The sequence below is a fragment of the Vanessa tameamea genome, chromosome 20 (genome assembly GCF_037043105.1).
Source record: "Vanessa tameamea isolate UH-Manoa-2023 chromosome 20, ilVanTame1 primary haplotype, whole genome shotgun sequence".
Classification (NCBI taxonomy): Eukaryota; Metazoa; Arthropoda; class Insecta; order Lepidoptera; family Nymphalidae; genus Vanessa; species Vanessa tameamea.
In genome coordinates this window covers 5,673,060-5,691,752 of record NC_087328.1, presented here as the reverse complement: position 1 = coordinate 5,691,752, position 18,693 = coordinate 5,673,060, and the positions used below count along the sequence as shown (strand labels likewise).

Genomic DNA, 18,693 nt, shown 5'->3' with positions numbered 1-18,693 from the left:
TTGTAAAAGCCTACTTGAATAAAGTATATTTTGATTTGATTTTATTTTATTCATACTAAATTTTATCGAATTAGGTTCACTAGTTTGACAGTAAAAGCGTAACAAACAGAGTTATATTCGCATTTATAATATTAGTGAAGATATATTTACCATTTAAATCAAAATATATATTTTTTTCTTGGTGGTAGGGCTTTATGCAAGCCCGACCACCAAGTCTCGGTAGGTACCACCCACTCATTAGATATTCTACCGCCAAATAACAGTCCGTGTGTTCCTGTCTGAAGGATGAGTGAGCCAGTGTAACTACAGGCACACGGGACATCTTAGTTCCCAAGGTTGGTGGCGCATAGGCGATGTAAGAAATGGTTAATATTTCTTTGTCTATGGGCGGTGGTGACCACTTACCATCAGGTAACTCATATACTCGTCCACCGACCTATGCCATAAAAAATCCTGCTTATGACCATCTTCAAGAAGTTGAAAATTGGCACACCTACTGATGACCGATGACAATATATTCATTTAAAAATTTTGTCGTAGTATCCTGGCCAGGATCGCCAGGATAATAAAAGACTGGTATTAAAGGTTGCCTACGTACAATTTTAAGATTTTTTAAAAACGAATATAATATTTATCAAAATCTTTCTTTCTTCTATTTTTTATATTTATATGTTAAATTCTTCCAGATTTTATATTATTAAATAGAGCGCGAACATGAGTCAAGTGTTTAAAATAAAAGAAATCATTGTAAAGATTTTTTATTGAAATAATTACACATTACAGTAATATCAAAATCATAGAAGTACATAGATATTATTAAAATTAATAAAATATATCTTGTCATAGTGTAAGCATTTTTATCAGAACATAAATATATATGTTTTTATTACCGCATTTAAACTAAATAAATATTTTTTTCTCGGTACCTTATACAGATAATATTAGCTAAGTTTAATGACTTATTTGAATATCAGTTGCTAACTTTTTCTTTTTATCTTAGGAATAGATTATGGTCGCTATTTTTACACTGCAGTGATATGTACATAATAAATGAATTAAGCGTCATTTTTACTTTATTATAATAGCATACCGACGGTTCCTTTTGTTGAAATTCGCGTAAAGAAGTTTACTACGTGTAGGTACATTAGTGAAAGTCAAAAGAAAGTACTGTCTGAAGCATTTTTTTATTAGGATTAATGAAACAAAAGTATCATTAAAATATTCGTATATTTAAAAACAATAGAAAAAAGTTTAACGTAAAAATATTTAAATACTAATTATTTTTTTATTTTTTTGACCGAAGTTTTATAAAAATAAAAACTACTATAATAAATATATCTATAACTTCGTACTTGGTTATAACATCATAAATAACAAAAGGGATCGTTATTAGTTAACAAGCAATTGATCTTCCAAATGCAATAGGCGTTTAATGACAGCCTTGAGCTGATTTTTGATTTTTTCACGAGGCCCTTACTATTTATATTAATAGGTCGATGCGATGAAAGTCTGACAATCAGTCACGTATACATACATATGTCCTGGTTGTCGATTGATATCCAAGATCCACAGTTATTAGTTCGTGGATATAGAGCGTGAAATCAAGCGTTCGGTAAGAAGTAGTAAGGTAGGTACTAGGTATATAGGAGCAAAACGTGCCGCCGACTCCTCAGTCGCAACTTGCTAGCTCTCGAACCCTGAGCGTCGCTCTGTAACGCTGACTACTGACTATCGAAAAGGAATTTCTATGTACTGTGATGTTAGTAAACAATAAGTGTATAAATAAAAAACGCGTCGTGAATCCCCCGACAGTCTTGTTGTGAATTTAAATGGACAATCATGTCTCTTCCGGGAGTTTTCCTTTTTTCGCATTACGTGGAAAGCTTTTGGGTGAGTTATGTTCATTTTACTAAGTCAAAAGTTTTATCGAGTTAATTATAATATAATTTCTTACGCTTCTTAATTTTATTTTAAAAATGTATTGTATTTTATAATAATAAAAAAATATATAAAATACATAATATTTAAAAAAGAAATATTAAAATATCATGTTTAGTATCGTACTATTTAATTGATGAGTAATTTTAATTACTGTGACTTAAAATAAATAACCTAAGGAACATAATGAATGTGAATATCGTTTCGTGTACATACAATGTAACATTAAAAATTGCATTACATTAGTGGATCCATGTACATAAAGTATAAAACATTAATGTTTTTTTGTCTCGGTGGAAGCTATACATTATTCACGCATTTTTCTTGTGTATCATCCGTTGATTAGACGTTACAACATTATCGCGTGTTTCGGGATCGAAGTTACTACGGTCGTGGTTAGTTAGCGACTTTAAATTTGTTTTTTTACGTTGTATTCACTGCGTTATATTTGATTAAAGAGAACGTTATATTTTTAATTTACTCCATTATTGTATTTTTCATTTGTTTTTGCCGCAGCTTTATTTTTATATGGTTTTAAAATATATGTAGTTATATTTTAAACGTAAAGTCCTAATATTATGTGTTATTGATATAAATTTACAACTACAATTAAGAAAAGTCAACTACTCATCCATAAAGCAGGTTACGGTCGATGTATTTTCTTTAAAGTTCATAGCTTCCTGTGGATATATATAATTGTTTTAGTGAACTGACCTTTTCGATAGTACGAAGCAAACGATAGGATTAAAGTTTACATATATATATATTTTTTAATTACTCTAAAATCGGATTTTGGTGAATTTAGGGATTTTCTATTGGATTCAAAGATTGACGATATCTCTAATACATTTGGCATCGCGACATTGATGACTAAGCTAATAAAATTATTGAAGAACAATTTATCGTTTTTTTTCCAGATATTATTAATTTAGTGAGTGAGTAAAAAATCATAGATGTCAATGGAATACGTATTAATTAATCACACTGTTTTATATTTTCGTCTCCAAACAACACTTAGGAAAATTGTATAATTACATTTATTTACTAATAAATATCTCTAGCACGTCTAACGTTCTTCCGGGGTCAAAGATTTTCATATACTTTGATATATTTCTCTAAATATGAATACATTTTAATTGATATTTAATTGATAAGGTACAATGAAACTATAATACTATAAAGCTAGAGTTTATTGAACGAACGAAAACTCGGTCGATTTTTGTAACATTTCTATTTAATTATCGCGTAATAATTTATTCAGACATGTGCATAAAGCCTAAGCAACCAGAAGCAATATAACATGCGACTAGTTAACCGCGACGTTGAATATTCAGTAGTTGTTCACTCATCACGGTTTAATATTCAAACGGTCGCTTACTCTTGTCTGATTCAAGGTTAATTTTTTGCTCTACATAATGTATAATAGCATTTTATTGAAAACATTATGATATCGGTCATTTGAAAATGTAAACAGGGATCAGTCTCTTGGTTACAATGTAATTTTATTACTTGAACATAGGCTGCACGCTAAATACGCGACGTCTCATTTAGAGGCGTGAACTATTAAAAACGAGATCAAGATTTCAAATTTAGAACGAGTATTAAAACTACAAAATAAAATGGTCATTACAATTCACGTTCTGTTTTATAGAAATTATCGTAAATGTTACAGTTTAAGTTTACCATTTAGAATAATAATCACTATATTATTGAATTATGAAAAGGTTAAACTAAGTTTAAATAATTATTTTATAAAGAACATATGTTTATAGAATAATTATTTACGTCGTGGGCTTTAATAAATGTAAACAAATAAAAAATTAAAAAAAATAATTGTTTTAATTTTTCCGTATGATATTTTTTTTTTATAAATTTAGGTATAGCTTTATTTAAATATTTTTCTTAAAGTATTACAAAAAGTCAGATATTCAATAGTGATTTCCATTAATATACTAAATCCATATTAAATACGTGTCATTAATTACTTAGAATCTTCTCGTTTCTATTGGAATTTCTCTGTTGATGAATATTGCATTGGTCCATCTACCTACGTCGTAAAAGGAATGTGCCCTCCAAATTTCCTGTTTCTAGAACCCGTGGTTTAGGTTGTGCGTCGATACACCAACGAGACATGTTATATTTTCTTATAAGTTATTGCATCACAGTTAATTATATTTTAAAATTTACACGGGAATTGTAATATTGTACTACCGGAAGATGTGTCAGCTATTTCTAAGGAGCTTCAAATTACTTCTACGCATAGTTTCGTTTACATCTTACGCAATATTTTATTACAATATTTATACGCAAATATGTGCCAGACCTGTATGAAATTAATACGATTGAATTTAATTAGGTTGTTGTTTATATCAGAAGTAGATCAGAAATATAAATCGAGAATGATGTAATAGTTTTATATGAAATAAGTCAAATCCTTATTTATTTGCGATTAATATATTTTCTGCATGCTTTGCATGAAACTGTATGTACCAAAATAAGTAATTTTAATTCGATGCTATAAGGTTTACGGAGAGGATACAATTTAGTTTATGTTTAAAATTCTAGAACACCACATACAGTTTTATCGATGTAATGCCTGATAGAGTCAATATGATAACAGTTGCAAACATGAAATCGAAATATTTGTTGCAAATTGATAAGTGATATTTAGTATAAGAGATACATTAAAAGAAAAATCATAATGTTCGTAAAGAGACACGTGAATTGTGTGTTTTGAAACAAATAAAATATATACTGCATCTACGCAGCGAATGCGCTGGGACAGGATGTGGAATTACCGTTTTTCCGTATCCTAGAGAAGTTATTTCATTTCCTTGGATAAAAATTGTAGTATATATTAAGCCAAGGCCTGAGCTAGCATAATGGTGAGTTTGTATAACAATCAACTATTCATTTAATTGTAATATGAAGAAAAAAATATATAAAAGTACTTATTTCGTGTATAAGTACAATTACCTTAAATTTTAACTTGCAAATATATGCTTTACACGGAAAACACTGCCATTTAAATTTGCGTGACTATATATAAGAATTAAGTAAGGTGATATCTAACTAAACAGTCACTTTGACCACCCACTTGAATGTCAAATTTTGACCAGGTGTTGGGCTCTACAGCAGCGTCTAACCTTCTTGGAATACTCAAGGAATTTAATATCATGAAAATATAAGGCTGACAGTCTTAAACAAAATAGTGTGTTACAGTTCATATCATTGAACTGTTGTTTTACAAAAAAATAGTTTTACAATGTTTGAATATTTATAAGACAAAAAAAAATAAATTCTATAACACATAATTTATTTATTTGAAGGAAATACGTCGCTATTTTTATACATATGTAGGTATATGTTTTTTGTTTATGGTTTAACAACATGAATATGTATTCATAATTATGAAACATAATAATTACATATTTTATTATGTTTTAGGCAAATTATAAAAGATAATGATTACACCTTTCATCGTAAGCATATATATTTTTTAAATTTTCAAATGAAACTTTTAAAAGAATAAAACGGACGCAATGCGGTTTCTTTTATTGCCCACACAAAATATATTTAATTTTAACTTAGAGTTAGAAGGAACAATATGGATAGTGTAGTTCATAGACATGTATATTGTACTGATAAGATCGACTTGTATTTCCTGTACGCAAAGCCTGTAAAATGACTCACCTTGACACGTAGACGAATTGTTCTTATTTTAAAACATCCTCCATGACCTTTTTGCAGACTGAAACTCGAAACATACGTACATTAATAGAAATAAATGATTATTGAATTCGTTAAAAGAGGGTTGCTTTGAGGGGTCGCTCCCTCGCGTCGGAGGCGGTATATAGCAGTTAGATGAAAATATATGAGAGTTATGAGTTGGATTCGGTTGCGAACTTTTTTTTCGATAAATAATTGAAGTCTGCTTTTGTATCTACACATAAGTAATAATTAATCAATATAAGTTTAGCTTAGTAAATATTTACATATATAGGAGACTATATTATTACTGATTTAATACTTTATTACATTACATTAAAAATATAAATTTTACTAAAAGCGCACTTAACTCTGAAAGCATCTCCTCTACCAAGCTTAGGAAGTATAGAACTTTGATTGGTGTGTTAAAAAAAAGGATTCACACAAACAAAGTCAAGAAGTTTACGTACTCTTAACCTATGCAATACATTAATAAAATATATAATATTATACATATGTGATACGTATATCGTAGATTAATGTTTTAAAATGTTAGTATAACTATTTAATAACCTTGATATTGTTATACTTAGTCAAAATTAAAGTCAGTTGACTACTAATTAAATGAATTAAATATATGTATTTACAATTGAAAAAGCTCTACAGACAAATAAACGCCCCTTCGTCCTATGAAAAGGGGAAAGGATCGCGTGAAACAGTATATTTTATAGAGTAATAGTTAGCTATTTACTGTTAGTTTATAGAATAACAGTTATACACAATCGTGTAGTCCTGACCAAACGGAATAGCTGTGAAACAGGAATAAAATGGGGTCGCTATGGTAGGAAGATAATCTGATACTATTTCCGCGTATAGCTGTGCTAGGTAGCTGCATTAGCTGTTGCGTATTACTAGATATTATTATTTTTATTATACGGTAAAACTATTGTTAGGAACAATGAAATGAAACGATTAGAAAAATTGTCTTTAAAAAGTTTTTATATAATATTTGACAGTACGCCAGATGACTATCTTAGAGTAGTCTATGACGGGGGACTCTGAAGTAATAATCAATATATATTATAAATAGTAACTAAACAAGACTACGAGTTCAATAGTGATAACAGGACAACTACTATTATGTAAACTTAGACTTTGTGGTTTCTGGAAAAATTAAAAGAGCGAACTGAGGTATTTTTTATTTTAGACCAGCCGAGCGGCTCACAATTCGTATGTTGACGATAAACGAACATACCAGCAAAACTATACCCATGGAGATATATTAGTGATTTTTAAGTCAACTGCCCGAGTTGCCCGTGAGAGCCTCCTAAATACTTAACTACTACAAGTATAACTATGTCGCATGCAATATATTTCAAAATGTATGTGAACCGAGAAGGTTGAATTCTGCATATTATGAAGGAGGCCCCCAACTATTTATATTTCAGTCGGAATCACTGGAGTATTACCAAATAAATAATGAGGACAAGCAAACGATGCTGGTGTGTAATATAATAAGTACTATACAAAAGTAAAAACAGTAATCAATAGTAATCCTGGTCGATCGGCGAATGCAAATAACGGTGTGTGCGAAATCTCGTCAAGTGTAATTACTAGAAGACGCACACAAAAGTATTTTATCGATTCGCGATTCAAGAAGCAAAAATAACTTTATGTTATGATACACCAATGATCATTCCCTGTATAATGTACCGCATTAAATTGTAGTAGTAATAAAAAAAAATATATAGGTTCATTATCGTACAACGTTCAACTCGACAAATCTTAATCTTGAAACATTACAATGTATGAGACTTACCTTACGTGTTATGGAAACGTTCGTTATGTGGCCATTATGAAAACGGTTATTTTTTAGTACGCGGTCATTTGTTTCGGGAACGCCAACAGGTCAGATCATATTCGTTATCAACCCACCTGTTTTGTTTGCATCAATAGTTTAATCGATTGCTCAGTAACTCGTTAACTTACTAAAACTACCCTATTAGTATGATAATGGATTGCCAAACCGGTCGTAAACCTTCATGATACGAAATTTCGTGACGGCTACGCACCTACGGCTCGCCTTGAACCTCTATCAAGGACATGCAAGGTTTATTATTCGCTATTCAATATCGGAGCGTGTGCTCGACCTCGTACTTGTGAAAATATTTACGACGAAATGTACTCATTATCATTTCTCTTACTCTCATTACGGTTTACAAATAAATCGGATGGGCATATCAGTGGCGGAGCTATTTTTATGAATAACATTTTATTTACGTTAAAATTATGTAATCTCGACTACAATTAAGTGCAGGAATGCATAATGTTTACTTTAGTGAATAAAATTAGAGCGTCATTTTATTTGAATGCCGCGTCTCCGTCTCGTCTGAAGGTTATACGAAGGGAAGCAGACGTATGCGTAGTGTTATAGTGACACATATCCGATGTGGCGAGACGATCGGACTGGGCGGCCTTCGGGATACAAAACGAATAGCGCGGGCTCCGCCGCCAGTCTGCAGGGAAGCTGGGCTGTATATAGCTGTAGCTAAGTTCAGATTGTCGCGAGAAATAAAATAATTATCAGATACGCGCTGCACGAATTAAATACCGGCTTGAAATGTCCATCAAAATATTTTCGGATGTCCTTAATTTACAGAACAATATTTATCGTGCTCGTCATAATTAGCGCGTCGGCGTTGAAATAATTTATATTAATAAAGTTAATCTAGACTGAACTTTTCTTAGAATATACTTTTGAGGCGATTGTACGTAATTATTTTAATACATTGTAAGCGATATTAGGGCGATATAAAAATGATTTGTATGACTTTCATATTTTATATGATCTTATGCTGTATAAAATGCTGAATCGGGCAAAAGGAACGTTTGTATAAGAAACACTTAGATCTTAGAGTAATAGTCAAAGCTTTACATTCTATCATGTTATTAGAAATCTAGGATTGCTTATTTATTGACTAGAGTACCGAAATCACGATTCATAGGAAAAATGTTGACAGCGTTCTAGTCGTCATTATCATGGTTTGTGCAGCTTTAATTTCAAAATTTAATCTGTATTTTGTACTGTATTAGATTTGTTGTCCATATAATACAAAAATACGACAATCCAAAAACTCAAAAGGTTATAATGAAGTTATATTGCGTAAACACAATACTTGCAAGCATCAAGGAAACGTTCTATTAATATAATATCATGAATATATCTCAAAATCATGAATGCTTTAAATTTAACTGGCATATGCATCACTGCATTATAGAGGCAATTAATTAAACAGATGAACTGTATGAACTGGCCTCGATAAATACGGAAGAGTTGTTCGGTCCAATACCTTCATCCATATAACAAGATATGTATAAACAATTTATTAATATTTTACTTTAATCACTTAAATTTTTCAACATTATATAATTTAGATATAATAGATAAATTTTAAATCGCTTGAGATTATGTGTGTAGTGCATTTTTAGTAAAAAAGTTTTGCATAGTATTGATTGGGATATGAGTATGTAAGACTTTATTTTTAAAATGTTGTTTTTTAATAAATATTTGTTGACAATGTTTAACTTTTTATCTATAAAAGATATCGTTTGTAGATTTTTTTAACACACGAGTCACGGTAAATAAATATATAAATACTATCGAAAGCTGTTGCAATATTAAAGTAAATGACGATCTGATGTTTTTTTTTAAGTTTTAGCCTTTGGCCTAATACTATATTATTACAGGCGGAACCACATGCAACGCAAGTTATAATAATATATTTAGAATACCCAAGTGCGTGTCAAATTTCTTACGGATAACAAAAAAAAAAAAAACATACAAGATCTGGATAACAAAAGGGCTCGTTCACACGCATTTTATTTTAAAAGAACGGATTACTTTAGTCACGTCTGTCTGGAATTCTGAACCAATTCGTAGGTAGGTAGGACCAGTTTTGGCTTGAGTTTTATTATAATACGTTATCTACACAGAATACAAACAAGCATCGCCCAATTTTACGAGGTTTTTGACCTAGGCATCTTCTTTGTTTCGACTCAAACTATTTAGATAAAAATATAAACGATAATTTTAAGAAACAGCTATTCGGCGTGGCGATAACCCCTTCTTACGTAAGTTTTAGGAAGAGTTGTTGCTACAGAAACGTCTGGAAACACGAGAATGCCGTATATGTACATTCGACAAACATTTAATACCTTTATTTGGTTTGTATTTCAACGGTGCAGTCCTGTTAGTACTATAAATAGGTAATAGCGGTTATTTTAAAGTTGTCTAACTGTCCACACCCTTTCGTGTTTGTAACGCGGCTACTTAACACATTAAGCCGGTAATTGCAAATATTGGGTGTGGTGATATTTACCACCGATCGTTATTACATGTTAACATTCTGATTATAGGCTGTGAGCGAGGACTATTTTTTATTTATTTATTTTATATTGATAAAATATTATTAGCTTCGTATAAAAATAAATAGATTGGCTTGCTTTTAAATATTTTATTTTTGAATAAGTTATTATGTTTATAGTAAGTAATAAATTAACATAAATTGTGAATGAGTCCAAAAAATTTTGAAGACATGAAGAGCATGTTGATATCTTTTAAGGTGTATTTTAGGATTTATATCTTCTATCTTAATAACTTCATTTGAGTTTTTGAGGCTCTAATTGGTGATATTTTTAGTTATGTTTTTGTTTATACCAGGAACACTGCTGTAGGTTGTTTCTGTGAAAAATTAACCTCATTTATATTAGAATAGTTGTCGGCTTTGCTCGCTTTTTAGAGGATGTTTGTTAGGTGTTAGGCATAAAAAAGTAGCTTGTTGCATAGTAAATTTAATTAAATTCGGTTCAATGGTTAGCAATAGACATTCAGACAGACAGACACTTTAAGTCACTTTAAGTTTTGCCGACCCGCTTATTCTCCTATCAGTAATGGCTTATTTTGCTGTGTTTCGGTTATATGATGAGTACCAAGGTAACAGCAGATATAAAGGGACATAAGATCATGAATTATGTAGATGACTTTTCATACACTTGCAGTATATATGAACGAAGGTGACTGCTTACCGCCATGTGATCCAATTGCTTATTTTAAAATGAATTGCAGAAAAAATAAAATAACATTTATTTTTAATGTTTCATTGCGATTATTATTAGCATAAAACATTAATATAACTAATTATAAATCTAAAGAAATTAATATATAAGTTAACACAAAGCTACAAATTATACTGTATGTTTAGCTGCCAAGGAACGAATAAAAGTTATTATTAGTTGGTATAATAAATATTTAATTCTAGATTTGTAATATAATAAACAATTTAAAGTGGCATTTGACATTTTTTATTCATACTAATTGATATAAATGCAGCTGATATTTGGTCGATAATAAATTACCGGTCACAAAAAGTAAACCGATGTCTAAACGAAAAATCTTAATGCATCGCTCGTATGTAAAACATATGGTGATTAATTTATTTATTATACAGTATAAAGATGAAATTGTATATTTGAGTTGAATGAGTAACTCCGTATGCACATGCACGTCCTTTTATTATGTCCAATGAGATGTAATTGTTATCATTGACACCATGCAACCAATCAAACTCATTACGTGTCATCTCTTGGTCATAAACTAGGCGCTTTATGCAATAGACAAACGTTTTTAACTTTATTTAAATTAGATACATTAAATACTTCTTTACTGAAAAATATAAAATTAATTGTTTATATTTTATATTTTACAAAGTTTTTTGATAATAAATTGGTACTTTTAGTTATTAATAATTTAAAAGTATGTATTTTAATTGTACAATTTGGTTGAATAAAAATATAAAATTACATGAATTCCATTAAAATGATAATTAGATATATCAACTACTATATTACTAATTTAATCTAACAAAATAGTCTAATAATAATAATACAAATGTTTGATTTAGAATGTTCAAAACGCTTACCAAATAAGAAATAGTCACAAATTAATCATATTATATTTAAGTACGAGTACCATAGTTCAACGCATTGAGAAGGATTAGATTTGAATTTTTTTTCTCATTACTAGTATAATAATTTAACGTATTCGATCAACTGGGTATTTCGATAAAAATATTAAGCTATTTCTCAAGTATATTTTTAAATACTTATGTCGTTTCGAATATCTTTTACTATTTCACCTTTAACCAACGACGAATTTTGATAGGACTGGTTTATAATAACAAAAAATACAATAAATTTAAAAATGAATGTATTTTTACGTTGAATTTATATAATGTAATATTTGTCTTTTTTTAAGTACATTGAATTATTGTATTCTTACATATTTTTTGCTTTTATATAATAAATCTGAAATATTTGATTATTTTAACGTTTATTATCTTCAAGCGAGTACGATACAGATAACTTGTTTGTAAATCTGTCGGTAGAGCTTAGCTCATATAACTTAACTACGCATAAACTTCAAACATCATAAAGTTTTTTTACGTGGCGTACGTGATCACACTGTCAGAATTCGGCTCGTTGAACTTACACAGATAATGTGTACATTTCCTGCTCAGGAATATTCAAGGTAGGGTTCGCATTGACCTTGGAAGGGCACCATTCTCGTTTGCGACTGCTATCTGACCTTCACAACCCTATCAGTTGGGGAGAGGGAACGTGACTTGAGGGACGCTAGTCGGAAAGTAAGTGCATAAATTATTATAACAGGCGATTACTTTTATTGTTATAGTTATGTAAATACACGAATTATTTTTCAGATTTAAGTTGAATGTCAGCCAAATTTTGTTTATTAGGGAATAATGAAAAGTCAATCGCATCGGACAATTGTTTATCCAAGTGCACGCCGTAAGAAAACACTTGATAAGGTTTTTAACTGCAGCCGAATGTTTACCGAAATGTATAAAGAATTTAATGCTAAATTCAAACATGTATTTATTACTCGTGTGTTATTTTTATCCCTAAATTGATGCAAACAAAACTTTATCGCTAACACCACGTGGTCGTGCCACGTTGAGCGGTAATTTCAAGTAAAAAGTTCGAGTAAGGGCAAAGATACGCGGTTTTGTTTTCTTTATAATATGTACCTTAATTATAGCTCTCTAAATAAATGAAGAAGTAAACTTTGTAGGGCAGTAACAGGCAGTCTATATTATACAATATAATTATATTTATTGTATATTACTAATAAATTTAATGAGTTCGTTACCTATTAAATAAAAACCCGACCCAACGTTGCAAAGGAAAAATTAATTTCCATTTTCTTCAAAATATGAATAATCTTCAAAAAAAGGTAAATAAACCTGTTAATTTCCTAAATTAAAAAATGACTAAGGTCTTCTCTCAGTTTGAGAACGAGAACATTATATTACGCAGCTTTAGTGTTATTTGTTTTTTTCTCAATTTTATGATACAAAAGCAAAAAAAATATGAATCCCATAATTGTTGGAGACATATATATGTATGAAAAATTAATTATAAATACAAATTACGCATATATATATGCATATATATAATAGGCACATGAAAATTCAATGTAGTTAGCAAGTATTGTAATACAAGTGATTAGGACTCGCCTCACGTACTTTTTCACACAATATATTTATTTTAGTTCAATTTGCACAGTGTAAAAAGTAATTTTGATATACTGAAAAGGCTTAAAATTAATATGCTATTTATTTCGATAAGAAAAACTGTGTGGTGAATAAATAAAAAAAAAATTATAATGCTCTTTTTTATATATGATGTCTACTGAGATTTTTTAGAAGATTTAAGCTAGGATGGGATTTTATGTAAACATTTTAGACATCTATAAATGTTTTATACAAATGTTTTTGTGTATTATCTGTTATTATTTTTGCAGCGCTCGCTTTGAACGCGCCTGGACGGTTATTTTTTCTGCGACTACGTTGACATAACATTTTATATCTGAAATGCCTATTTATGTCTATATCCAATGTAGCCAATAACTATAAACTAAAATTATATAAATGTGACCGAGTTTAGCAAATAAAGATTGGATCGAAAAAATAAACAAGCAATACTTATTTCTATAAGATGAATATAATGATGAATGCCTATAATTCCCATCTAATCCATCAAACGAATAAATCCGGAGACGTTTTTTGTAATAACTAACTGAAAAACCTACCAAAACCAGGGCCAGAAGACGCAGCGCCTTTCGGAGAAGGTTATATAATGTTATTATATAAATAGATGAGATTCGCAGTTTTACCGACATTAAATTAAGACAATTCACGTGACAAGCGTGATTTTTATGTTTATGTAAAATATATATTTGCTACCTTATAACCTCTACTTCGAATTACTAGTCTGTGTATGTAGATTGTTATAATCTACCTATCTATGTATGTCTATAAAATGATCGCTTTTTTTTTAAAGCGTATCATCATATCCAAAGCCGCTGAATATTTTGCCATTAGTTTTTAGTTAAACATTATCCCACAATATCATTCAAAGTATAACGAAGCCAGTAACGTGTGGCCGGATCTGTTAGTATGATTGTTTATATTGGAACAGTCTAACTAACCGTATTTGTATTTTCGTAGTCATATTTGATTTATGCAGTTTATCTATTAGTACTATTATATAAGGCAGAAGGTTTTGTTGGTTTGTTTGAACAGTTTGAACTGGATGTACAGGATGTACGAGTCTGATATGAAAAAAATGCGTTAGATAGCTCATTTATTGAGGAAGGTTACAGACTGTTTAACATCACGCTACGACCCACGGTAGTTGAGCTGTAACGTCCAACACGGCTGAAACCACGACAGATATTTTATTTATAAACTTTATGTTCTTTTACAGCGTTTAATTTATAAGTTACAAAAAGAAAAAGTAAATATCGTCTTTGTATTTCTTTTTTGTAATCGGATTGTCCCAGTGGCCAGAATGTGTGAATTTTAATCGGAGATCATGGATTTAAAACTAGACGAGTTTTCATGTGCGTATATGTATTTTGTTCAACGGTGAAGGAATAAATATTCATGTATCGGATGATATGACACTTGTATACCGAGTCCGAAAAACATTGTGTAATAATCTGCGAAGTATTTCCTTAACAAAAGAGGTCTTACCTCATCTATGAACTGATACTTTTATACTATTTTATTACAGCGATGGTTTATTTAATGTTTTCATTTTTTTTTAATCTAGAGAAGTATTTTGTTTCATGGATTAACTAATATTTTAGCATTAATGCTCAAAGTTTATTTATAAATGCATCTGCATTGGTATCGTAGTCATTCCTAGCAGTGATGATAGAATAAAAATATTATTAATTATACCTTTATGAAAAGTAATACAATAATTCTATCAGCTTAATGTTATTATTATTTATAATTAAGAACTTCATACGCATGAAAAACAGATAAATAAATAAATAATAGAATACCTACCTAAAATTTAATTTGATTCAATGTTCTTTTAAAGTATGTGAAAAAAATACGTATTTTTATTTACAATTATTGAAATCAAACAATATATAAAATGTGTTCTTAAACAAAAGATATATATTTCAATATTTTAAATGTTGTTTTTTATGTAACTCAATTAGCAGTTGATTTAATTCCTTTACTTATTATAAAACTGATGTAGAACGTATTTTCAATGAATTTTATTACAAGGATGTTGGAGCTTTCAAACTGTGGTAATGTCTAGACTCACGACGTCTGCTGAAAGCTCGTGCTATTGATCGCAATTTGCTGCGCTATCGAGTTCCTTAAGAGTCTGTACAAATAGAATACAACGCTTTCTTATTGTATATCCAAGTCAACATAATTATATGCAAAACTTCTCCTTTAATACACATAATCAGTTTTTATTATGAAATAACTATTTAAATTGAATGTTACAAACTTTGATGTCTATCGTATGTTCTAGTAAAACTGGTGATAATAATTACACATTGAACTACATATCAGACAGTTAATTTTATTATTTATTTCTGATATTTAGGTACGTTTGGGAGGAATATTTGTCCTCTAATGAATACTTATCAAATGTAGAGCAGTAAAGCACTGGTGCATTTATATGAGCACTACTTTAAACCCAATGAGTCTTATTTTAATATACATAAGGTCCATTATCTGAATCCTTACGACGCCCTTCGTATCCTTACGTAGGACTGTTTGGTTTTATTATCTTATCTTTTTGATTGCTCGCCTTGTACCCACTTCTTTGTTAATGATGTCCTTCAACTTATATTTAATTTAGTTCGGAATTCAAGGTTGGTTACTAATTAATTAATCAAATAATTTAACATAAATGATCATAATTTTTTATATAAGAAAAATAACTAGTTCTACAGGATGTAATTACAATTCAATAAAAGCAAAATTAAAGTTTAGCTTGCATAGTGTACTTGTTTTGGCATTATAGTTTAAAAAATTAGATATTTCAATATCGAAGCATCCATAAAATTACAAAATATGATTAAATAATTACTATCATAACGACCCAATACGATTTAAAACATCATAATAATCTATTCTTTCTAAAAACGCCGTATCATGATTATAAGCACTAAAATATAACGATAAATTTATTTTTAACTCGTATTCCGTATTCTTATCAAAATAAAAAAAATCTGTTGTGATTATTTCAAACTTAATCTTTTGATTTTTTTTATAATAAATTGTAGATTTACCAAGCTGTTAGAGTAATCTTTCACACTCTTACTCAATAACTGTAGTGTATAATAATATAGTTACAAATGAATCAAATAGTTATAATTAGGTTACATTTTATTGCAGTCAAGGTTTATTTTATATTTATCATAATAAATACATATTTATTAGGCTATCTGTCTATGGAGTCCAAAAATAGATTTGATAATGATATTTACGTCCATGATGTGGTGTATATTATAAAAGTTGTTTTCGTCTAACCTAAAATCGATAGATCTGTACCTTTGAAATGGGGTCAATAGATAGTAATCAGTACCTATTGTAAATATTTCTATTATAAAGTCAACATTGTTGTTTTTGTTTGTTGTTCGTATTTGATTAGTTATATCATTGTTGTATATCTAAAATGTTTCCTATTTAAACATAACAATATGACATACTTAATATTTATATTAAATATTACATAAAATTATGTGAGGTTTACATAATTTTATGTAATATTTACTTTTAAAACTCGTCTACGTGTTGTGTACGCACATATTGTCAGAAAACCCCAAACTCTTATGACTTCTATTATGCACTATTATTATTATTATGTTATATTATATATATGTTTTTACTATAGACAGTATATATCAATATTTATTTTGTAGATACTATATGGGTATGTTTGTATATGTTTTTTTATATGGTTTAATATATAAGTACATATGTACATATATGTTTATACTATATTGTTAACTCATTATTAATTACCGCCTTCATGGTTTTCTGTTTGACCTAAAGGTTGACTGGCAGAGAATGCCTTCAGGCATTAAGTCCGCCTTTTGTCCCATTTATTTTGTCGTGGTCAATATAGTATTTAAACAAATAATTTAGATTAAATTTAGATCATTATTATCTAATAAATGTTAAAAAAAAACACCACTGATTTTTCATGTGCTTAATTTGTGTTTATAATTTATCTCGTGCTCGGCAGTGAAGGAAAAAATCGTGAGGAAACCTGCATGTGTCTAATTTCAACGAAATTCTGCCACATGTGTATTCCACCAACCCGCATTGGAGCAGCGTGGTGGAATATGCTCCATACCTTCCCCTCAAAGGGAGAGGAGGCCTTAGCCCAGCAGGGAAATTTACAGGCTGTTTATGTATGTATGTATGTAAATGTTAAAAAAAGGAAACAAGTTACCTTGAAGAAAAACTCATCTTAAACTATACAAAACAGTTTTCATAACAAAAATATATAATGATCGAGAAGAAATGTACCATATTTCTAAGATCCAGTCATTACAGTGCCATAATGGCAGTACTAATAATCACAAACAAGAACCTATACATTACCGAGCTGGGGTAACTGCATATTAGACGAAGATAGACCGGGAATTATCTGCGACTAGATTCACATCGGAGTCTAAATACAAATGTATCGATTTAAATATCAAACCCACAACAAATCTGTAGACGGAAAATTAAACAGGTATATCGTATACTTGTACGTAGTATAAGCAGACGACGTGGGTTTAGCGGGCTGTTCAACGACTTGTTAGGATAAATGAAATATCGATTACTTGCTACTCGTTCCGAGTTCATACGGGAAAATTATGGTTTTAAATAAAGACATATACACAAGTATTACATAATATATCATAGACTTAGAACTAAAAAGGCAGAGTCGTAACACCAAGTGTCCGACTCCGCAAAATTCAATTCGTTCTACATGGGGCATATTATTCGCTTATGTAATAAAATACCCCAGTTTATTTTTAGCGTTTGCCAATTAATCATTTTAAATCTCAAATTAAAAAAAAATAACCTTAATAAGTACAGAACAAAAAACAATATTAGTCAATAATATATTATATAGATTAAATATCATATAATGTAATTGTTTAGTTGTTTAATTAATTTTCCTATATAATTTAATTGGTGGAAAAGAGACATGGAAAATTTAACATTCGACTGGGTAGAATCTAAATTCCGAACCAGTGATAGCTTGACATTTAATATAATTTTGTAAACCTCAATAATTGGAGACATTTTTGCATAAATCTCGAAAAGCGAAACACAAAATCTGATTTCATTATTATTGGTTTGATTTTTGTTCACAACAATACTAGTAGGCTGTAAATAGTCACTAGTAGATATTAAATATAAGATTATATTATACATATTATTTTTATCTATAAAATCTTTGTGGGATATTTTTATTATATCATTATTTTAAATTGAAAGTCATTAATTTCGATTCGTTTCAGTCCAAGGTCCAATATTCTAGTATCTTAATTTTTTTAGCCTATAAAAATAGTAATTATAAATTCTGACCAAAGCGGGGAATTAAATGTTTAATTTCTAGACTAACCTTGTAAATCTTAATTCGCTTGAG

The 18,693-nt window shown here is 29.5% G+C and overlaps 1 protein-coding gene across 1 annotated transcript in view; it reads left to right on the top strand.

The window, feature by feature from the left end:
• The first annotated feature begins 1,661 nt into the window (after window positions 1-1,661).
• Window positions 1,662-18,693, top strand: part of LOC113401554 (ecdysone 20-monooxygenase) — a 35,233-nt gene continuing 18,201 nt past the window's right edge. Inside the window, exon 1 of the mRNA XM_026641506.2 lies at window positions 1,662-1,890. Coding sequence (XP_026497291.1) covers window positions 1,840-1,890 — 51 coding nt within the window. The 5' untranslated portion in view covers window positions 1,662-1,839. The remainder of the gene's footprint in view (window positions 1,891-18,693) is intronic.